Genomic DNA, 24,276 nt, shown 5'->3' on the forward strand with positions numbered 1-24,276 from the left:
TTAAGGTTGTCTTTTCAGTCTAAAGTTAACAATGACACACATCAGTATAATTAGATGCGGGTCCCAAATGTACAATGGGCCATTATGACTGTTCAGTTAGAGCAGCTTGGGTGCTCTGTGGCCATGGCATGTGCCCGTGTCAGGACTAGACAGAGTCATTTACTTGGAGAAGCACTATCCCCTTCAGGTGTGAGGGCAGGAGCACCTGCTGTGGGTCCTGTCCCTGAGGTTCTGTCCTACACCACTCTCATGCAACACCTACTACACACAGGTGCACAGTGACCATCACAGGTGCTTCATGTTTAAGGATGGGCGTCTGTGTCGTAAAGTTTTTTAAAGAGTATATAGAGATAGCTTATGAAATCCAAATTGAAGGTCCAGAGTTTTCAGCAATTGTACCTATTTGCCAACTTAACCTCACCATAGAAAGCCAAAAGATTCATCCTGTGGCCAGTCTTTCACATACAGAGTTTAAAGTACTTTTTAAAAATTTCTGTTTTATTTTTTAACAATATACTTGACAAAATATATCTCATGTGCCAGGTACTATTTGAAATATTTTACAAACACTGATTTATTTAATCTTCACAGGGACTCATTTTACAGATTGGAAAACAGAGGCAGAGAGAAGTTACTTGTTTAATGGAAGTTATCAAAGTCTTGGCTGCTGGCTCCAGAGTCTAGGCCTTTAACCCCTGTGTTATGCTTTCCGTGGGTAGAGCAACCTGAAAAGGCCCCTGGAATCAGTTACACGTGGTTGGAGACTGACTATGTCGTTGACTTACTAAATGCTTGATATTGGGCAATTTAACCTCTCTCTGCATCAGTTTCTACATCTGCAGGAAGAGATGATGAGCCTGCCTGTTCCACAGGGTTGTTTTGGGGATTCAGTGAAGCATGATGAGAGCAAAGCAGCTGGCACCATGCTCGCACCTAGATAGTGCTCAATACATACTGGCTACTGTTAGCTTTATGATTGTGATCAATATATGAGTATTAAGCGGTATTTCCAGTCTGAAGGAACTCTGAGGTACTCATATTGAGGAGTCAGTGTTAGGGCTTAGCAGTGCTGCCCATTCAATAAGGAATATTGAGAGACTCACAGCGGCTGAGACTGCAGAACCCTGCATTTAGGACAATTGTCCCACCCCACTGGAGGTCCCCACCTGCTTTGTTCTTGGATTTCATGAGGGACGCGGGAGAGGGACTGGAGGCCAGTTCCATCTGCTTCCCTTCTCAGCACCAGTGCGCTCGGGGACCAGGAAAAGAGGTGTTGGGGCTGTGTGGTTGTGTTTACCTCCTATGCAATGGAGGAAATTGGCTTTGGGGTTTTCTTTTCCTGTCTTCTCATGGAATCTCAAGACTTCTGGGAGCGACCCTGCCTACATGCAGTCAGTCCCCGAGAGGACTGTGGTGTCTAATTCCAGGGGAGGAGCAAATGCACAAGGATCTCATTGGGAAGGGTTAGGCTAGTGCTGCTCAGGGGGAATTGTGGTGGGCCTCTCTGTGGAGTCTTGGAAACTCTTGGACTGGGCCTCAGCAGGATACTAAAAGCAACACTAGCCTGAGAGCTCAAAAGGGGCCCTGAGAGCCTCTGCTCCACTTTGCTTGCTTTGCCAGCTGCCCCATTGCTGATGTCACACTGCCCTGAGAAAGCCACGGACCTCCTCTGGTTGAATCTCTCTGCTCTCTCTCCAGAAATGGGCTTTGCAGTCACAGCCATCTCCCGGACACCGGGAGTGACGTACAGCGACTCCTTTGACTTGCAGTGTATCATCAAACCCCACTACCCTGCCCGGGTTCCCGTGTCGGTGACGTGGAGGTTCCAGCCGGTGGGCACGGTGGAGTTCCATGACTTGGTGACCTTCACCCGGGACGGAGGGGTCCAGTGGGGGGACAGGTCCTCCAGCTTCCGAACCCGAACTGCCATCGAGAAGGCTGAGTCCAGCAACAACGTCCGCCTAAGCATCAGCCGAGCCAGTGACACGGAAGCGGGCAAGTACCAGTGTGTGGCGGAGCTGTGGCGGAAGAACTACAACAACACCTGGACACGGCTGGCGGAGAGGACCTCCAACCTGCTGGAGATCAGGGTGCTGCAGCCAGGTGAGCGCTGCGGACCTGGGGGCTGTGTGCCCATGCTGCCCGAGCAGATGTGAGGGGAAAGGAAAGGTGTGCATGGAGCCCTTAGCATCACTTCCCCCTTTCCCAGCTCTTCATTGAGAGACACTGCAAATCAATAGGAAGTTTTAAGAATCATGCAGTGGACGCTTGTATTCCCTTTCCTTGATAGCCAGTTGTCTGACAGCGTTTGTTTTCTTCCTGTGTGTGTGTGTATGTTGTTGTTTTTGAGCCATTGGAGGGAAAGCTGTGCACATTGGGATACTTCCCCCGAGTACTTCAACATGTAACTCCTAAGAACCTACCCACCCACTGCACCATTATCACACGCTTGGGGTTTTACGTTAGTGTACTGCTATCACCTACATTTCCCCAGTTGTCCCAATCATGCCTTTTAGAGTTACTTTCCCTTTCAAATCAGGATCCAATCAGGGATCACACATCACATTTGTTATCCTGTCTCTTTAGACTCCTTTAATCTAGAATAGTTCCCAAACCTGTGTGTGTGTGTGTGTGTGTGAAGACATGCACATTTGTGAAATGCACAGGCCAATTGCTTTAAAGAAAGCCCTTTTCTTAACCTCATCTCCTGAAATCCTCATACAATGATGTGGAAGTGGTATCATTATCTCCTGTTCACAGGCAAGGAAATTCTGAGTAAAGAGGGAGGGTAATGGGCACCTGTTGAGCATCTGCTTTGCGCTAGGCACTGAAGGTCAATTACTTTATTAGAATTGCACAACCACCCCAGGAAAGATTTAAGTGACTAGCCTAAGGTCATGTACCCAGTGAATGGCGGAGCCAGGATTTAAACCCCGGTTGAGTTTCTCCCACAATGTTGCCTGCACCCAGGCTCCGTCCAGTTGTATGGGCCCTGAATTTGAGCTCCTTTCTCTAAGGAGGCTGAGTCTGTCTGAAAGCAGATCATAAGGATGCATCAATTTGGGGAGCATTAGTCAGTGGGGATTTCTGCAAACACTCTCACCTTCATCAGGCTCTTCTGCTGACATGTGGGAGGAGTTAAGTACATGTAGCTCTTATTTATGGTTTTCCTCTGTCTGTCCTTGTCTCCTGCCAGGTTAGAAGCTGGTGGAGGGTGGAGCCCGGGCGGTAGGCTCCTGTGTTCCTTCCCTTGCCCAGCCCATGCCTCGGCTAGAACAGGCACCTGTGCAGGCAAGGGTGAGGGTTTGACTTTGCAAAGATGGCTGGAACGCCTTGCCAAAAGGATTTTTCTGCCCACTGACAGCCACGGTTAGTGCCAGACCTGGTCTGCTAGACTACTTTAGGTAGCCAAGTGTTGTTTTCAGCAATGTGAGGTTAAATAATGGTAACCTTTGGGTTTCTCCTTCACCTCTTCTAACCCCATAGCAGAGTTCTGTTCTGTACCAGATTTTGGAATAAGTGAGTGGTATAAATGATGAGACTGTTCCCTTGGCCAGTGAGAGCCTAAACTTGGGGACGCTCGGGGAAGAGTCTGTTTTGCTTAAGTGGATTTTCAGGTTAATGGAAGGTTAAGCAGAGACGCCATTTTATGTGAACCCTTGTTGTGGAAAATGTCGAGGTACCCACTTGCCTGCATTATTGAGTGGTACATTAGGATTGTAATTGCACCTTTTTTTTGGTCTCCTCTGGCTCTTAAGGTCAGTTTTCTGAGCAGTAGTGCCTGTCACATGGTTCTGCAGCTGTAGAAGGTAGAGGAGATGCTGACCCCAAGACCTTGTCTGACATTGCCTTTTTGAATACATCCCTAGTATTTGCCTGTTTCTGGTACTACTTGGAATCTAAGACTGGAGTGCCTAAGGGAAGAATCCAGAATTAATTCATTGAAGGTTCTAATTATTTAATTTATGGTGTTACTAAAGGCACACAGGAAAAAATATGTATGAAGTACCTCTTGGATGCCAGGTTTGTGCCTAGTGCTTTACTCATGTTTTCTTTTTAAATTTATCCCACAACCTAATAACATAGGTGTTTGTATCTCTATTTTGCTAATGAGGAAACCAAGACTTAAAGTGGTTGAGAATCTTGATGGAGGCAAGCCAGCTGGTTAAGTGGCAAATCTGAGATTTGAACTGAGATTGGAGCCCAGGTCTCTCTGACTTCTGTAGAGCAAACGTTTTCCTTTATACCATAATTGCCTCCCAGGTAGATAAAGTAGCTGGAGGGTTGGGAGACCCCGGATCTGCTCTGAGGACGTCTTTTGGGTGTCTTGAGTTGGTTTCTGTTGAGTTTTCACTGTAAAGTGAGAATGAACAGTGGTTGGCAGAGGGGACTTACGGGTATCACTGTACTTGGGCTGTTATGAGGCCTCTACTTAAAGGTGCACAGTAATATACTTTTATGGCCCTTTGGAGGCTAGGAAGAGCAAAGGTGGGTGCTTGAGGCCATGCAGGACTCCCAGAGGGTGGCTGAGGCACCAGGAGAGTGCATCCCCTTAAGTATTACTGTCTCTCCTCTATTAAATATTTATGTGTTTAGCACTTAATATTTTCCAGAGAGCTTCATATGAGTTTTTACTCTTTTTCCTATATACTTGGGTGCTGGCGCATTCATTCTGGGGAAATAGAAGTGGAAAAATACATGAGAGCTGACTGTGTGCTGGGGACTATTGGACGCTTGGTGTATATTATCTCACTTAATCTTCACTGCAACCCTGGGAGGAACATATTGCTTTCCCATTTTACAAATGAAGTAACAGAGGCTCTGAGAGGTTCTCACTTGCTCAAATTAAACACCTAGTGAGTAGCGGTGAAGTTGGGATTTGAATCCAGGTGTGCCTTGTTAAAAAGTAATTGAGGTAGGGAGACTTTGACCTTTTTAAAGGCTGTGTAATCAGAGATTACTCTTTCTGCATTCAGTTAATGGTGTCCTTCTCAGAAGAATTTTCTCCTTGTAGATTGATGATGTGGAGGAGTTATGGCACTAGTGTTACTAGTAGTAACAACAGTAGCAGCTAATATTCACTGAGCATTTCTTGTAAACCACTGTGAATGCTTTACACATAATAACTTAGTTCCTCCTTCCTTAATCCATGCAGTGCTGTGAGGGGGACCGTTTTACCCAACTTCACGGATGAGGACACTGACACAGAAGTTACATAAATTGCCCAGTGTGCCATAGTAAGTGGCAGAGCCAGGATTCAAGTCCAGACAGGCAGTCTGGCTCCAGAGTCCAAGTTCCTAATTTTATGTTATAAAATATGTTCTAGACATGTGTTTTTCTTCTCAAGAATCCTCTTTGATACTGTATACTTGTATTTAATGTTTCCTCTCTCTGGTTAACCACCCCTGATTTCCTAATCCCCTTTAGCAAATCCTTAAATTTGTTTTTTTAGAAGTTGGGGTCATAAGACACTTGTGGAGGTTCCTCAAGACAGTTTGCTGATTGTGTAAAAGTTTACCTTGTGCCTCTTTTATCTCCTGATTCTTCCAGCTTCTGCCACAAGGTGGCTCTAAGACTTGGGGATACCAGAGCTCAGAACCAGCGCTGTCCTCCCTTCCTTTGCTCTCCCTGCATACCTTGCCCCTCAAAACTTAGATTCTTAGCCCTGCTCTGGTGTCTTCCATAGAAATGTCTCCTGCTACCCCTGTTTTAAAGAATATTGTGTTGAATATTCTTATTCCGTCGGAATGAAATAGGAATCCAGGGACTGTTGACTCACGCTGGTCCATTTACCATCAGCCTTCCACTGCTGTGAGATCATTTATCGCAGCAATCTACTTTGTGGTCTGTGCCCCAGACTCGTCCCTGCTGGAGCCACCTGCTAATCCTGCCCCCGTATCAGTATTCATCAGAATCTCTGGTTGGATGGCACAGTTGACTTGTTGTAGATGTGTTATTTGACCATTCCCTGTGCGTGCTTCCTGTTGCAAATGCACATCCCCAACAGAATCTTCAAGGAATGCCATCACTGTCACGTTGCCGTTGATCTAGCTTAGTCTGATCCCCATTGATCACGCAGTGTGACCCCTCCAGGGGCGCTTAGGCAAGACTTTCAGCCAGTTCACATATTTGATTGTTAGCTCTTAATCAGTTCTTTTCTCTTTTAATTGTGAAGCATAATTGCCTTGCTTCCTTCTGATTTTCTTTAGCTCAAAACACCCACCAATTACACATCCCTAAATACAGAAGCAGTAAGGGAAATGTCAGCACTCATTTTCCAAATGTTTACGACAATATCTTGGTTTGGCTATTAAATATTGTACATTAAAATTGACAAAGCCATAAACAAGCTTCCAGGAGGACAGCCTCCGGTAGTGGAAAGCCGACTTGTCAGAGGGTGTATTCTGCTGGGATTTTACTGATGGCCAGTCAGGATGAATATTTAATACCCTCTGGATGTTGCCAAATCGGTTTTCTTCTATTTCTTATTGCTGACCTGGCAGATTGGGATAGCAGAGGGCTTTTCTTTGACTTCCCTGAGTCCAGAGCATGTGAACACTGGCTCTCCTTGTCGCATTCTAGTGGGTGACTGGCTGTCCCATCCCTCAGAGGACTGGCCTCTACCTTCTTTCAGGGGAGTCTGGGGTTCTCCTTCTTCCATCCCAGGTGGCTTCTGCCTGTTGTCTGTGCCAAGATAGAGTGGGCGTGAGTGCAAGAGCCCCTAAGAGGAGTGCCCAGCCCCTCCCCAATGCCTCAGGCCTGTTGTCATGGTAACACCGGGACACTTGTTTTTGGCATCAACAAGCCAGGGTCACTGCCCTGCCTGCAGACAGGTAAGGCAGGGTAGGGCACATCTGGGTTACCTTCATTAGCTATTTCCACCTGCAGACTCTTGCCACTTTCCCCTTGCTCCTCCCTCCCTGTCTCTCTGCATGCATGTTTGAGCACCTACTAAGTGTCAGGTTGCCATGCTGGTGAGGCTGCAGAGATGGGTGTGTCATGTTCCTGTCTTGTGGGCTCTGTGGGAGGCAGCAGGCCTGGGGACAGAGGAGAGCAGAAAAGCATTACAGGTGTGGAGGCAGAGCCAGCACAGGGCAGGGGCAGGGGCCGGAGGTGTGAGGAGGGAGTGGGGTAGGGGTGAGGGCGGTAGGTTGGGAAGGAGGAGTGGAGCATTTCGGGCTCAGAGAAGAGTGTGAATAAAGACAGTCACAGAGGGTGGGAGCACATGCTTATCTTGAGATGACTAAAGCATGGGGTCTGGGAGGGGTTCACCCCTAGACAAGCTGGCAGGGATCAAGAAGTCCATTTTGTACACTGGAGCATGGGGTGAGGGTGGGCATATGTAATAGCTAAAAGCAAGGACAGACCAGATGGCCTGGGTTTGAATTCCAGCTTTACCACTGAGCCAGCTGTGTGACTTTGGGCAAGTGTCTTTATAAAATTGGGAATAATATTTATTTCATAGGATTGGTGAGGACCAAATAGTTAATATTTATAAAGTGCTTAGAATAGTGCTGAGCACATAGGACCAGATGAAAGTTTGCTAAATAAATAAGAATATCCTAAACTCAGAAATAGGACTTTAGCTCATACCCAGATCATGCACTCCATTTTTGTAATATATTCCCTTTACCCAGAAATGAAATTAATATACAATATAACGTTATTAATCATATCATCTTTAAAATTTGCTATACTCTCCTAGTTGTGGGATAAAGAAAGTTTTTTTAAAAAAGTAGTTCATAGTAAAATAATGTGTTTCAATGTGTAAATGCTCAGGACAGCTATGCTAGGGGGCACAGTCACAGTCAACGCTGCCTCTAAATGCACACTGACAGTCACTGTATCAGACTTGGCACCCTGAGCAGGACTGCCATCCCGACAGGGTTTCTGAAGTCCTGAGTAAGTCTTGCTACAATTCTGAACAAAACAAAGGAAAATCTTCTCTTGACTGACCTGGCACATATTTTTTTTTTTTTTTTTTTTGAGACAGAGTCTCGCTCTGTCGCCCAGGCTGGAGTGCAGTGGCCGGATCTCGGCTCACTGCAAGCTCCGCCTCCCAGGTTTACGCCATTCTCCTGCCTCAGCCTCCCGAGTAGCTGGGACTACAGGCGCCCGCCACCTCGCCCGGCTAGTTTTTTGTATTTTTTAGTAGAGACGGGGTTTCACCGTGTTAGCCACGATGGTCTCGATCTCCTGACCTCGTGATCCGCCCGTCTCGGCCTCCCAAAGTGCTGGGATTACAGGCTTGAGCCACCGCGCCCAGCCCCTGGCACATATTAAAACTATGCAAAATAAAAGTATTGTGATGATAGTAAAATGAAAGTAGGTTCTAGACTCAGAGGCATAAGTTTTGCCCATATGAATGTCATTCGAAAGTCACACAGGACACGAGGCAGAGTTTTGTTGCATGGAGTTGTCCCAGATAGTATTTTACATCTTCAATGGCTTTATTCCATTGAATATATACCCCTCCCCAAATCAATATGGCAACCAGAGACCTGCTTGCGATTAGCTGCTTTATTGAGAACTGCTGTCACGGGCTGTGGGGTGGGCAGCCGTGGGCAGTAGCATGCCCCGCTTGCCATTTAGGAAAATCTCCTGACTGTGGTTAGGCTGAGAGGGAGGGATGCAAGCCAATTATAAGAGTCTGAGAAAGAGATCACTGGGGCCCAAATAGGGAATGGTCATGTGGAAGGAGCAGAGAGCCAAGGGGTGTTAAGGACAGAGGGACTCAGGGGTAGTAACAATTTGACTGGCAGGCAGCTGTGCCACTGGCTTCCCAGGCAGCTTACCCTGCATTCTCTCCTTGTCTCTCGTCTGACTTGCTTCCCTCCACTTGAAACATCTCTCCTGCCACAGCCACTGGCCGCCTCTATCTCTGGCATTACTGTCTTCTTTCATAAAGAGCAGCGTCTTCCTCCACACCACTGCACAGAAACCGCTCTCTTCAGACTTACCGGCAGCCACCTCAGCAGCATGGCTGTGGCTTCTCAAACTTGAGTGTGCATCAGAATGGACTGGAGGGCTCATAAGACTGCAGGTTGCTGAGCCTCACCTGCAGTTTTTCTGACTTAGCAGGGGCTGGCAGATTCCCAGGTGATGCTGATCTGCAGATCCATGGCGTGCACCCTGAGGGCCACAGGTGGTCAGGATCAAGTACAAGCTCCAGGCCCCTTGCAGTGTGGCCGAAGCTTACCTTTCTAACCTCATCCACTGCACCTGAGCACGTGCTCCTCCCTGAATAGACTGCGCAGGGTAATTGTCCTCTTTCCTCACTTGTGCTCTCTCTCTGGTGTGCCCTTTCACTCTCCTTCTCTGCTTGTTTCACAGGGCCTAGCTCAGAGACCACATACCTTTCGAAATGTTCTCTCTTCTGTCAAAATCAGAATTGCCTCTCCTTTGAAAAAAGTAACCACATTTATTCAACCATTCATTGATTAGTTTAACAATGATTGGGTCAGAGTCCCTGCCCTGAATATGCTTAGAATTTTGTAAGAGAAGACTGTTGAAAAATTACCTTCGTTGTAAGGCAGCAGTAACAGAGCTATAGTGGAGCGTAAGGGAATCCTTTATTGAAGACATAAATGAGTTTTGAGTGAGAAGAACACGCACAGAGTGGAATCCGAAGGGAGGGTAGGCTGGCTGACAAAGCTGCTGGTCTCCGCTGCGGAGTTCTTCCCTCTTCCTGATGTCTCACCTTGAAACCACCCTATCCTGGCTTGTAACAAACACAACAGCCTCTCCTACGATACAAAACACAGATCTTTCAAGTTTTAATCAGAAGCCTGGGAAGGAAACTCTCCAGTTGCAGAAAGAAAGGGCCATTCCCTCAAGCAGGGCCCGGGCCTGGGGGCTGCTGTGAACACGGCTGCTGGCGTGAGCTGGAGCGGCTCTCACTCTTCCTGTCTCTTGCTGGATTCTTTCTTCCTCCTGCCAATTCGCTGTTGGGGGTTAACCAAGCCTTAGTCTTTTCTTTCACGTCTGCATTTATGGCCTCTCAAAGTCCGTTCACTCACACGGCCAAGTCCAGGGTTTCTCAGGTTTGAAGCTACGTGTGAATCACCTGGGGATCTTGTTAAAGTGCAGATTCTGATTTACTGGGTCTGGGGTGGGGCCTGAGAGTCTGCATTTCTAACAAGCTCCCAGTGCTGCTGATCCAAGAACAGCACTTTGAACAGGAAGATTGCCACTTATGCTTGACAACTCCCAATCTAAGTGTTGAACTTTGAACTTAGGACAAGGCACAGAAAACAAAAAGGAATGAGAATAGCTAAAATTCACTGGGTGTTTGTTGTATACCAGGTTCTGTGCTAAACTCTTTTTATAGCCAATTGCTTTTAGTCTGCACAAAACTCCTAATGGAGATAGAGACATATTGTTCTTATTTTGAAGATGAAAACACCTGTGGTCTCTGAGCAGGCAGGGCTCTCCTAGCCCTGTAGAGGAAGGTGGTGCACTCAAGCTGTACACCGCCCAGGGCAGGGCTGTGGCAGGACAGGGGAGGGCTCCTTAATTGTATGTGGAGATTCCAGTCTCCCCCATGCCTCAGGAAAGGTCCTACCTGCCCTGGAGATGTGGGAGGAAATCCAGAGCATAGAATAGGAGCTGACCCCTTGCCCACCTGTCAGACATGCACCAAATTTTAAAAATGCCTCTCTTTCAAGCTTCTCAACACTTCACAATATTTTGACATGGGAAGAAAAAAAAATGGAAATGCTTTGAAACATTTCTCTTCCTTGGATTCTTGTACTCAGACCATGTGACTGAATAGAAGTTTAGTCATAGGATTCCAGTTTAACATATGCAGTTACTATAGCAATTGAGGTTTCCTTAGTAACAGTTGCAAAAATAATCTGGCCCCAATTAATAATACATTTTAAAGCTCTTTCTACTCCGTTGCTGAACAACCCAGTTTTTTTGGCGAAGAACCAGATAATTCAGGTGGTGTCATTTGCACTGATATAGATATCATTTGCATGCGGTGAATTGGGTTGGAAAGGAATGAAAAGGGAGCCGGTTGTTTCAAGTATTATATGAATCCAATCTGAAAAGTCGACTGGCAAGCGAATGGGAATCTACATTCCAGAGCTTGGGAGCTTAATGGTAAACCCTGTCCTGGATTCCTCATGTGCCCTAGAGGACTTCCTGTGTTTGAAGAAGGAGAAGGCAGAAGATTGGACTTGCTAACAAAAAAGATGAACCCAGGAGGGTGGGGCTGTGGCACACAGGATTTCTCTCTAAATGGTGCCTGGTGTGTTCTTGATGGTGTGAGAAGGTCTGTGGGTTTGTGAATTCAACAGGTCTTCCTGGAGAGAATGTCTGATTCACTGCGGGGAGATGCTCCTCAGTGCTGCTCAGTCTCAGCATTGGGAATTGGACTCTGCCACACCTTGGCTTGCTAAATCCTTCCACCCATTCAGAACATTTGTCTGTGTGTTATAGGGAGACCAAGTGGCAGTCTGTGACTTTCACAAGTTTTGATTTCGTGATGCATGGGACTCAACCCTTGATGCTGCCAAACCAAGCTTAAGCAAGCTGGCAGGCCAGGGTCATGACCAGTGAGCTGGGTCCTGGGTCTAGATGCAGTTCCCTGGGTTGAGCTGGACTAAAGAAACAGAGTCTGACCAGCAAAGTGCTGGAGCCTGGCCAGGCATCCCTCCCCTGCCCCTGCCCTCCACACAAGTTCAGCTGGAGGAGGCCCAGGTTGCTGTACCTGAGTGGAATCTGCACCCTGCCCCTGCTTTCTTTCTCAGCTGGGAAGTGGTTTGGTCCCTGTGGCCAAAAAACTAAGTGTGAAGAGAGTGGTGGAGGTGGAACAATGCTTGTACTATTAGTTTCCTAAGAGGAACTTAGAATTTTTTTTTTTTTTTCATTTTTAGTAGCGGGAGAGGGTGGGTGGGTGGGGGAACGCAGAGCCGAATGGGGTGGGTAAGATCTCAAATCACCTTCCTAAGATGGATTTCATTACACCTTGGCTTCTTGCCACTAGCTGCTGGGGAGGCGCTCCACAGGCTGCCCTCTTGTCTGTTTTTGGAGTGAGACAGTGAGGAGGAGGGAGGACTACAGTTGGCTTTGCCTTGTCCCATGGTTTGCTGTCTTCTTGGCCTTCTCTCTCACTCCCACAGAGGAAGCCCCCTCCCCCCCAGCATCCTCTATTTACCTGTTGCTGTGTTTCTCCAATGCGCTCTCATTCGCTCACCCACTCGTTCACCTATTTCAGCAAGCACTGATTGAACGCTTTCCTGGACCAGGCGCTGTGCTAGGCTCTGCGGCTGCATCGATGAGAATGTCCACTAGGCAGTCCACCCCATGAGGGCTGGGTCTCCGGCTTACTCTTCAGGGCATCCCCAGCACTTAGCATCCTGTGGGAAACCGAGTGGGTCTCTGTAAATACTGGCTGATTGAGTGGAAAGAGCCTGATCCCTGCCCTGGGGGAGCTCACCATCTTAGAATATAGGAGAGAGATATGAGGACACACAGTCCAGAGATATATAGAGGGTGCTGAGGAAGGGTATCGAGCCCAGGGGGACGGGAGCGAGGGGTAAGTGGAGAGAAGGGTCAGGGTGGGAGGTGGCAGAAGGAGACAGGCAGAGAGGACAGCAAGGCAAAGGCCAACGCTCAGGGGAAACTGCACCAGGTGCGTGCGCCTGTGGAGGGTGCTTGAGGGTGAGTCGTGAGAGATGAGTCAGGACACTTGGGTGAAGGCCAGATCCTGAAGGGACTTTGTGCTGTGAAAAGGAATTGTTTCTCTCTAGCCCTTAGGTAGTTCGGAGCCATTAAACTTTTCAAGCAGAGACCTGATACAGCTAGATTTGTATTTCAGCGGGATCACCCCAGGAGGCCCTGTGATGGTGGGCTGTGCAGGCAGCGGAGAGGGGAGAGATGGTGAAGGCCTAAACCAGGGGTATGGCAAGGAGGAGACGGGGAAGGATGTTTAGGGGTGGCCTAGGCTCCGTGCTGCCTTCCTCACACTGAAGCCAGTCGGTGTTAAATCCCCCAGGAACTGTGCTGGAGGAAACCCGGCCTGGGGGTGGATGGGCCATGTTTCTGGGAGTGTGTGGCGATTCCTCTGTTCCCCTTTCCTTTGCAGTGACAAAGCTGCAGGTGAGCAAATCGAAGAGGACCCTCACCCTGGTGGAAAACAGGCCCATTCAGTTGAACTGCTCAGTCAAGTCTCAGACCAGCCAGAACTCCCACTTTGCGGTGCTCTGGTACGTCCACAAGCCCTCGGATGCGGACGGCAAGCTCATCCTGAAGACCACCCACAACTCCGCCTTCGAATACGGCACTTACGCCGAGGAGGAGGGCCTGAGAGCCAGGCTCCAGTTTGAGAGGCATGTGTCGGGGGGCCTGTTCAGCCTCACGGTCCAGAGAGCCGAGGTCAGCGACAGCGGCAGCTACTACTGCCACGTGGAGGAGTGGCTGCTGAGCCCCAACTACGCCTGGTACAAGCTGGCAGAGGAGGTTTCTGGGCGCACAGAAGTCACTGTGAAACAGCCAGGTAAGGCCGCATGGCACGGCTGTCCTGGGCCAGTGGGTTTAGTGCAGCGACTGCCTGGGGGTGGGTGGGGCTCTATGGGGCTGGTGTGGAGAGACTGTCTGCAAGGTGCATGCTGGGTGTGGGTGCAGGTACACAGACCATCGCCCTAGCACACTGCGACCCCATCCATTTTACCTGCAGTGGGTTCTGATGCTGACGGCAGACTCATGGAAACATCCTTGACTCTGCTTCTGTGAACACCATCTTCACCAAGGAGCAGGGCAGCTGTGGTTAGCAAAATGTGGCAAGGCAGGGTTCATGGCAGCTCCTGACTCTCCTTCTGGGTTTGCAGTTTGCACCCTGAATCTTGGGCTGGCACCAGCTCCACACCCAGAGTTCCTACCTAGAAGGCATTTTCTGGTTTTATGCATCTGTATCCCCCTTCTTCCTTAGCTCCCAGCCCAGCCCAGACAAGCCCTTCCTATCTCCAAACTGAATCATTCCTCCTCTGGCCCTTCTTTGACCCCATGGTGTAGCCCTTATTCCTCTGCCTCACAGGTGGCACTAAACCTCTGCCAGAATGCTTCCAGAGAGGGAGAGTTACTCACTCCGCAAGCCTCAGTTCCACTTTTGGGCAGCTCTGATTGTTAAAAAGTTCACCGTCCTGTAATTTCCCATTTTAGATCTGCCTCTGGAACAACCGAAGAGAGGTCTGGGTCATTTCCTTTCAAATACATGAAGTGTATGCCCCTCTCCGTCTCCCCTTCTCTGTTAAAGATCTTTAGTTCTTTCAACTTCTTCTCACATAGTGGATCCTTAAGGGCCTCTCCATCCCTCATTCTCACATCCCTACAATTTGTTGTTGTCGCTGCCTATCCTTCCTGATGGGCCATGGGAGGTGCTGTGTTACCACTCAGAGTCTCATCTCCATGCCTTTGCTTGTGCTGCCCTCATTGTCTGGAATGTGTTTCTCCTGCTGCTTCTCCCTTGTCTTCACCCCATCCCTAAGACTTCATCCAGCACCACCTCCAAGAAGCCTACCCTAATTTCTCCTATACCAATAGGGGTCCCTTCTAAAATACACAGTCTAATAATGGTTTGCATTTCTTCTATACTACACTGTAAGCATGTTGAGGACAGGGCTGTATCTTATATCTTCAGCCACTGGCATGGTACTTTTAGTAAATATTGGTTGAATAAGGAATAAATGGTTGCTTTCCTTGAACACCCTAAGGCCTTTGTACTTACTGTTCTCTTAGCCTGGAACATGTTGGCCATAGATATTCATTTGTCTTGCTCTTCCGTGAAGGGGGATTCGTAGCTCATTTTAACTTAAATGTAGCCCCCTTATCACTCTAGATTTCCTTTCCCCGGCCCTTTCACAACACATATCACCACCTGACATTCTGTTAATTTATTTATTCATATATAAGTAATTATGAAGTATTGACTTATAATTGATTTATCGGTTACTGTGTCTTATTATTTTTTTACTGGAATGTGTATATATACACATTTGTTTTCTATCTCTTCTACTAGAATTGAAGCCTCCTGAGTAAGCCTAGGGAATTGGTTTTCTTCACTATTACTTGTCTCCTAAGGAGGTCTGTTCAGTAAGCCAGTGGAACCCGATACCAGACTCCAGATGTGGCCTGTCCCCTGCTGAATGCAGTGGGTCTGTTCCCCTCCTTTGCCTGAGGATATGATATTTCCAGAGATTCTCACTGACCTCACAGTGGCATTTTCTGCTAACCTCTGCTGGTGCGTTAAACAGGAAGCTCTGGTCTGAAGTGATTCCCGTTGGCATTTTCGGTGACCTATGTCCTGACTTCAGGCCAGTCCCTGGGGCTTTTGAAAATGGAAGGTTGTCATTAGGCCCACCAGTGCTCTTTTGGTTCCTATTTTTCATCTGTTTTCAGTTCTGATTATTTTCTCTACTGAAAGAACATGAGCACCCCCACCACTCTGCATTTCCGCTCTAGTCATCATCATTTTTTCCTTTCCTCATTTGTACTGGAACCAAGAGATTCTTGGAGGATCCTAAATTTATTGAGGGGATTTTCCTCTCTGAGACTACAGTCAAGCTAAGTGGGATGGTGCGGAGGGACTAGAAGGATCCCCCTCAACACGTTTAGTGAAGTCTCTGTTACAGTGAACTTTAACACTGTAAACATGGAACTCAGAGGACACCGAGTAAAACAGCTTTCCCCGTTTCAGTTGACAGTTTTGATTTGTGTCGTTTTCTTTCTTTTTTCTCTGCTTCTGCTTTTTTTCTGTTCCCTGCTGAGAAAGCCTACACTTACAGAGCTTTTGGAAAACACATACACACACACACACACACAACTGCCCCAAACAAAACAAAACTCAACCAAAAAAATAACCTTTCAACCCTGAGACAACCAGAGGCAATATCTTCTTTTATTTTTTGGATGGTGAGGGAGAAAGGGAGACTGGTATTTTAAAATATATTTTGTTGTTTTATATTTTCTGACTTTTTAATTACAGAAGTAATCATGAATGTTGTAAAACATCCAGGCAGTATTGAAGTGTGTAGAAAGTAAGGAGTGAAAGTGCCCAACCTCCCCTCCTCTGATGTCACTCAGAAGTCTCATTCCTGAGGTGCTACTGTGCATTCATAGTGTCACAGCTTCTAGATATCTCTGGTCCTGATAGACTCATTTGGGCCCCTGTGAAATTACAAGCATGCCATCAGGGCATGCTGTCATTCAAGACATTTTTCTAATGGAGGAGACTCTGCTTGGCTGAGTTTTCAAAGCACCCAGTTCCATCAGTAACAATCTTTTCTTTTTCTTTTTTTTTTCATTTTTTTGAGACAGAGTCTCACTCTATTGCCCAGGTTGGAGTGCAGTGGCACGATCTTAGCTCACTGCAACCTTCACCTCCAGAGTGGCTGGGATTACAGGCATATACCACCACACCCGGCTAATTTTTGTATTTTTAGTAGAGATGGGGTTTCACCGTGTTGGCCAGACTGGTCTCAAACTCCTGGCCTCAAGTGATCCACCTCGGCCTCCCAAAATGCTGGGATTACAGGCGTGAGCCACCTTGCCCGGCAGTCTTTTCTTTACTGATGTCATACTAGTTCCATTCCCAACCTAAGAGGGAACCTGTGTGGGTTTTTGTAAGGAAATTGAGGACTATAATTCTTAGGGCTAACACATGAACAGATTAAACTGGGTTTCCCCTGAAGTTCTTTTGTGGTTGGCAGCTCATCATTTTCTAGCCATCATATGGTCAGTTTTAAAAGTTTACTCTTGCTTTTCAGAGGTTTCTCACCATCCCCTTCCCTGACCCTTCCCAGCCACCTGCCTCGGCCAGCCACATGCTTTGTGGTCCGTTGTCATTTGGATGTGCAGTCTCTACAGCTTGCACTAATCCTCCTGTGAGCATCAGAAGTGATGAGGGCTATGACTTTGGGATAGCCGAACTCCTTGAAACCCAGGCATTCTAACACATGATCAAGGAACTCAGAATGTTCAGGGAGCCACATATGAGAAACGTTTCTCCTAATGGAGTGTGTGCTGCCGTCCTTCTGTATTTGGAAGGCACCCATTCACCTACCCTGGGAAAGGGTGCATACGAATTGCTTGTTGTTCTCTTGTCACTGACGTCTCTTCCCTTACTGTTCCAGACAGCCGCCTGAGGCTCAGTCAAGCCCAGGGGAACCTGTCGGTTCTGGAGACCCGGCAGGTGCAGCTGGAGTGTGTGGTTCTCAACCGTACCAGCATAACCTCCCAGCTCGTGGTGGAATGGTTCGTATGGAAGCCCAACCACCCTGAGCGGGAAACTGTGGCCCGCTTGAGCCGTGACGCCACCTTCCACTACGGAGAGCAGGCAGCCAAGAACAATCTGAAGGGGCGGCTGCATTTGGAGAGTCCTTCCCCCGGCGTGTACCGGCTCTTTATCCAGAACGTGGCTGTGCAGGACAGCGGCACTTACAGCTGCCACGTGGAGGAGTGGCTGCCCAGCCCCAGTGGCATGTGGTATAAACGGGCAGAGGACACCGCTGGCCAGACAGCTCTGACAGTCATGCGACCAGGTAAGAGTCCATGTCCCCAAGCTTCCACTCCCTCTGGTGTTTCCCATTTAAGTAAACTATTTTATGCACTGGATAAAATTAGTTTATTAATAAATTATTTGCAGTTAAATATATGAGTGTCTACATGTGTATGCATTTATATTCAAAATTGCCTGAATTTTTTTTCTTGTGAATGGAAAATTGCACATCTGGCTTTGGCATAAGGTGATTTGATTTATTAATTAGAATAAAATCTGGCCATTCATTTTTCCAGGTCATAGAATACTTCCTTTTTCCAGACTTGAACAAATGGCGGATATGACAAAAATCTTGAAACAATAACCATGTTGTTAAGAAAACTTGGCTTGTGGATTTTCAGTGGAAAATAATCGATTTACATGCTTTAAATAGAAAATAATGAATTGTGTGCAGTCTTCACTCTTTGACTTCCAATAATTTTTTTTTTTTGAAATGGAGTCTCACTCTGTGGCCCAGGCTGGAGTGCAGAGTGCAGTGACGCTATCTCGGCTCACTGCAACCTCCGCCTCCCAGATTCAAGCGATTCTCCTGCCTCAGCCTCCCGAGTAGCTGGGCACATGCCTCCACACCCAGCTAATTTTTGTATTTTTAGTAGAGACGGGGTTTCACCATGTTGGCCAAGCTGGTCTTGATCTCCTGACCTTGTGACTGTCCTCCCACCGCCCCGGCCTCAGCTTTTGAAAGTGCTGGGATTACAGGTGTGAGCTACCGCGCCTGGTCCCAATAATTTTATTAGTACTAATAACTATTCTGTGTGGCCTTTTGTTTTTCTTGCCTTTATTGCTGTTTCTAAATATCTAAATGCATATAATTACTAGATATAATTGTTGTTGCACATTTAAACACATAATTAAAGCTACGGTATGTAGGATTCCCATGTCCTTTGCAACATCACAGCATCATCCATTCATATTAGAATGAAAAGTCGATGGTTCCTATAAGGACCTGGAGCAGAAGTGAATTTGTGACCCCATCAGTATCTTGTTTGTTTTCTGAGCATCCTGACATTCACATTTGTGGCCTGGGGCACTATTGGAAGTTTTCATTACATCTTTATATCTGAGTAGAGCAGCTCATTTTGTTGGTGGAACATTGGATCTCCAGGGTGGTGTCCCTTACGTCATGGAAGATGCTTCAGGGAAGCGCTGCAGCCTTGGTTACAGGAAATGGGCAGTATCTCACTCGCCTGTGTCTTGCCTAAGCTGCAGGGGAAATCACCTCCACTTTGAGTTAACTCCTATTTTTCCATGAGCTTTTATTTATTTATATATATGTTTTGCTTTTTACCTTGCCTAGAAATGGCTGCATGTCTTTTCCCAAAGGTGAAATTGAGAGAATGGCAGCTGAGTGCCCCCGCCTCAACTCCCACCCATTCTGCAAGTCACCACTGAGGCCCTCAGATGAAGTAGGAGGAGACAGATGTTTATTGAGTACAGCTACATCCCAGCCATAGTTAGGAGACTTATGTTCAGTCTTCACAATAACCCTGAGTGGTAAGGTTTACTCATGAGGAACCAAAGCTTGGAGCGAATCACCACCCAGCTAGCAGGTGAAGGCGGAGTGACCACCCAGGCTTCCCTCCTCTCACACTGTGTGCTTCCATCATGGACCTGAACTGTTAGCCTTGTGTCTGCCTCCTGTTCAACCGTGTGAGCAGGCCTGGATCAGCCTCTGCCTTCCCGTCCATTTGTCCGTCTGTCCCTGATTGCATAGGTTGACTGTACTAATTACAAAACAATGGAAAACAGAAAAGTATAATTTTGAAAAGAAAAATTAGCCATAATCTCACGGCCTACAAATATCTACTGTTAATAATTTGGTGTATATTTTTTGATCTTTGCCTCATGTCTTCATATTTCCTCTGTCTGTAAGCAAAGTCAGGATCTTACTGTTTTATGTGATCTTTTTTCCCACTCAACTTTCTTTTATGAGCATTTTTCCATGTCTATGAAAGCATTTCATAGCCACCATTTTTACTGGTTTCGTAACGTTCATTGTGCAGATGTACTGCAAAGATTTTTTTTGGAGGGATATGTTAAACACATGGAAGACTTGAAATAATGTAGCTCTAAAAGTATTGTTAGGAAAATAATCACCTTCGTCTGCTGAGGGTTGACATTCACTATAATCTGAAATACAAGGAAGGAAGGGCTCCCACCCTCACTAAGATTGCAGATGAGTCGATTAGTAGTTGTGTTTGGCTCACACAACTGGGGAAGGGAGAAAACCACAATCATCACACACAGGCCAGGAATCGGCGGTCACAGTGAGAGCCAGGGGAACTGTTAGCATCACACAGACAGCAGTGGCAGAGGTTGGCATCTTTCTGTGGCTTATACTTGGAAAAGAAGAGAGTATTAAAGTCCAAACAGGGAATAGGGTTGGCATATTCTAGAAGGGGGCAGATGCAGGGAACCAAATTGGTAGAGAAACACGTTAAGGGAAGAGAGATTGTGGGAAGGTGGAAATTAATTTCTTTCAAAAAACTTGTATTGAGTCATTTATGCAGGCAAGGCATTTGAAGGGGCCAAGGAAAATGTTAACTGGTTAAAAGAGAAGAAAGCAAAAGGAGAGTGAAGAGGGAGGAGGCGTTTCTGAGGAGCTAAATGCCTGATGGTCTCTAGCCATCTTGCCCCTGGCCATGATAAGTTCCATTGCACATTGCCCAGGGCCACCTCCTTTGATACCTTAGCCAGTCACCAGGAGCCTGAGGATACTATGTTTAGACTCTGGAGGAGAAAAGCATGGGATAGGGGGGCAGGGGCTCCCCTTGGTCTGTAGTAGGGCTCTCCAATGGCCTTGGAGTTAGAACTGAGGAGTTGAGTGAGTTTGAGTTACCTGTGAACTGATTGAATAGTCCCCACCCGGCCATTTTCTGTTCTCAAGCATGTTCTTGTCCCTGAGAGAGCTGGGCCTGCCACCTGTAGCTGGTTCCTGAGCCCTCCTGTGCCAGCAGTGCACACTGAGATTCCAGGTGGGTGCAGGAGGCGGGTGCAGAGGGGCTTGGCAGAGCCCCCACAAGAGTAATAGAAAGCCCAGCTTTGTGTTCACCTGTGAGCGACACTAAGCCTATTGGTTGAAAGCCCAGGACCATACTTGGAAAGTGCTCCTATTTGGTCTTCATCCAAGTAGGATCTGATTTGGTATCTCTACTTTGGTTTACATTACATTGGCACCTTTCATGAACATTTCATAAACAGAGCCAAAGGGAGGCCTTTTAGGAGTTAGGGAGTGAATTATTTGTTTAGAACATACCACAGTGAGCCAGAAAAAAAAAAGCAAACCAAATTCGAGTCTTTTGGCATCTGTGAGATGTGACTCACCTGCTTGGGGTCCCTCTCTGCATACTCTGTGTCTCCTGCCTAAGCGGGGAGGACACTTTGCGTACATCCTCCTGAGACATCTGTGCTCACGGGGAAGGGCCCTTTCAACCTTATCGTCTGTTATTTGGCTTTAATCCTTGGAGAGATATTGATCTCCTTGGGTTCACTGTGTTTTAGGCAATAAGCTACATGCACACAATTTAAATTTAAGTTACTGCATGGGTGTTTTAACTTCCCAGGGCTACCATAACAAATTAGTATAAACTTGATTGTTTAAAACAAATGTATTCTCTTGCAGTTCTGCAGGCCAGAAGTCCAAAATCAGGATGTCATCATAGCTATGCTCCCCGTGAAGACTAGGGAAGAATGCTTCCTGGCTTTTGCCAGTTCCTTATGGCCACAGGCATTCCCTGGTTCACTCCTATTTGGGCCTCCATCATTATATGGCCACTTTCTGTGTCCCCTCCTGTGCTCATAAGAACAGTAGTTATCTTCATCTGCTCAGCTACCATAACAAAATACTATAGACTGGGTAGCTTAAACAACAGAAATGTATTTTCTCACAGTCCTAGAGGCTGGAAGTCTGAGGTCAGGGCACCAGCATGGCTAAGTTCTGGTAAGAGCTCTTCTGACCTGCAGATGACGCCTTCTTGCTGTGTCCTTGAATAGTCTTTCCTCGGTGCATGCACCTGGAGAGACATCTTCTCTCTTCTTCTTATAAGCCACCAGTCTTACTGGATTAGGGTCTCAGTCAGCCTTATGACCTCATTTAACTTAAATTACCTCCTGAAAGTCCTACCTCCAAATGTAGTCACATCATGGGTTAAGAAGTCAGCATATTAATTTGGAGGAGGACCAGTTCAGTTCATAACACCAGCCACTGGATTTAGGGCCCACCCTAATCCAGTAAGACCTCCTCTTAGCTAATTACATCTGCAAAGATGCTATTTCCAAATAATCACATTCTGAGGTTCCAGGCGGACATGCATTTTGGAGGGACACTGTTCAGCCACTACAAGGGGTTACAGTGAAAGTAAACATCCCTTCCTCCCAGGATTCCCGCAAGGAACCACGTTACCAGCTTCTTATGGATTCTTCCTCGGATATTTTGTGCAGATATAAACAGATATATATGTCAAAATAAAATATGTTTTCTGCATACAGTGACATGGACAGTAACATTGTTCTGTACTCTATTTTTTTGGATCACCTTCCACCTGTAGCACTGCCTATACCTTTTCAATAGGTGCATAGTATCCTATAGTATGGATGTTACTATCATGTGTTTAATGATGGACATTTAGTTTATTTTGAGCAAATAAATTTAAACAACCCCTTCTCTCTTCTTTGTCCCTTGTCCTTCCCCAGATGCTTCCCTGCAGGTGGACACGGTGGTCCCCAATGCCACGGTCTCTGAGAAGGCAGCTTTCCAGCTGGACTGTAGCATTGTGTCCCGCTCCAGCCAGGACTCCCGCTTCGCTGTGGCCTGGTATTCCCTGAGGACTAAAGCTGGGGGGAAAAGGAGCAGCCCTGGCCTGGAAGAACAGGAAGAGGAAAGGGGGGAGGAGGAGGAGGAGGAGGAGGACGACGACGACCACGACCCGACAGAGCGGATGGCCCTGCTGAGTGTGGGCCCAGATGCTGTCTTTGGCCCAGAGGGCAGTCCCTGGGAGGGCAGGCTTCGCTTCCAGAGGCTCTCCCCAGTGCTCTACCGGCTCACAGTGCTGCAGGCAAGCCCTCGAGATACGGGCAACTACTCCTGCCGTGTGGAGGAGTGGCTGCCCAGCCCTCAGAAGGAATGGTACCGGTTGACAGAAGAGGAGTCGGCCCCCATCGGCATCCATGTTCTAGATACAAGTGAGTTTCTCAAGTACAGAAGAAGGATGTCACTGTTGGTTCCAGTTGTGTCTGGAAGATAAATGTGAGCTTGATTATGGGTTAATGAACAGGTTTTGTTTTTTTTTTTTTGAGATGGAGTCTCACTCTGTTGCCCAGGCTGGAGTGCAGTGGCACAATCTCAGCTCACCGCAAGCTTTCACACCATTCTCCTGCCTCAGCCTCCTGAGCAGCTGGGACTACAGGTGCCTGCCACCACACCCAGCTAATTTTATTAACAGTTTTCTTAACTGTCATGGGCATTTGTTAGTAGGATTTGAGATATGGTAGGATTGGATATACTAATTCATATAATTGACCCTTGATTACCCATGCAAAAACAGGGATAGAAATTAAAGTGATAATATACCATATAATCTTTATAATAAACTCCTACCAGATTCAATTTTAGTAAGACTTCATTATACTAGTATATTGTTAGGTGTTACTTTGTTATTTTTTAGAATATTGGAACTAGTCTTTAGCGAATTAGCAAGTGTTTCAGACTCACAAGGGAAAGGGAAAAAAATGAAGGCTGACTACCTCACAGTCATTATTTCTTTTTGTCCAGTTTCTGGGTCATTGTTATTTTGGAGGGTGCCTTGGAGGTTGAGGTGGATCTTGTATGGTTGGGAGGACCAGCCTGGAAGGGCTGTGATATTAGAGGAGAGCTGAGAGGGGATTTGCAGTCGCCCAGAATGCAGTTTCTGTGATCCTGAGGGACTTCCACTATGAACAGAGACCGAGGGAAGTAATGCTGGCCTGAATTATTTGTTGTAACAATGCACTCTTGGTTGGCTTGCCATCAAAACGTGGACTACATTAGACTAAAAGTGGTGTTATAGTAAAGTTAGCCTAGAATGCAGAAAGAAAAAACATTGCTGGAATTTTCAACTTCTTTTTAGTCAGAACACTTTGCCACATAATCTTGATGGGAGTTTTTTAAGTTTGGGTCACTATTTTTTGGCTTGATCACTCTGTGTTCACATTGCGTTAGACAGAACCATATGAAATTGGAGTTTTGCAGGTCAACAATGGTTGACTATCAGCGGTTTCATACACTTTGGAAATCGAATAAGAGGCAGATTAAATGTTCTTAATAATACTGATGAGCAGCAGCTATTCAGTGGACGGGAAAGCAAGCTGCATCATACATAGACCACCCTGTGGTCCCCTGAATAACCCACTGCCTCAAAGTGAAAACAAAGCAGTCTAGGCAACATTGTCCCTGTCCATTGTGGATGTCCATAATAATTAAGCTTCATCGAGCACAGAGGTCACCCAGCAGCCTTATTTTACAGAGAAAACAGGGACTCCCAGAGGCTAGGCTCCTGCCAAGGTCTAATGACTTATAGAGCAGCTCTCAACCTGTCTTGGGGCGCCTGGTTTATTCTCTTCCATATCCAGCTGTAAACTAATACTGTGTTCTTTGTGGCCACGGACACACTGTGGACGTTTGTAAGTGGTCCATAATGACATTTAATTGATAACATTAATCAGGTAAGTGTCATTTCTGG

The 24,276-nt window shown here is 46.8% G+C and overlaps 1 protein-coding gene across 3 annotated transcripts in view; it reads left to right on the forward strand.

Annotated features, from left to right (window-relative positions):
• IGSF3 (immunoglobulin superfamily member 3) overlaps positions 1 to 24,276 on the forward strand; it is a 94,234-nt gene that overhangs the window by 66,377 nt on the left and 3,581 nt on the right. For all 3 annotated transcript variants that reach the window (XM_037998045.2, XM_007977429.3, XM_037998046.2), the window contains 4 exons: positions 1,699 to 2,103; positions 13,094 to 13,504; positions 17,136 to 17,543; positions 22,253 to 22,741. In XM_037998045.2, the coding sequence (XP_037853973.2) occupies positions 1,699 to 2,103; positions 13,094 to 13,504; positions 17,136 to 17,543; positions 22,253 to 22,741 (1,713 nt within the window). The remainder of the gene's footprint in view (positions 1 to 1,698; positions 2,104 to 13,093; positions 13,505 to 17,135; positions 17,544 to 22,252; positions 22,742 to 24,276) is intronic.

Source organism: Chlorocebus sabaeus, chromosome 20 (assembly GCF_047675955.1).
Source record: "Chlorocebus sabaeus isolate Y175 chromosome 20, mChlSab1.0.hap1, whole genome shotgun sequence".
NCBI lineage: Eukaryota > Metazoa > Chordata > Mammalia > Primates > Cercopithecidae > Chlorocebus > Chlorocebus sabaeus.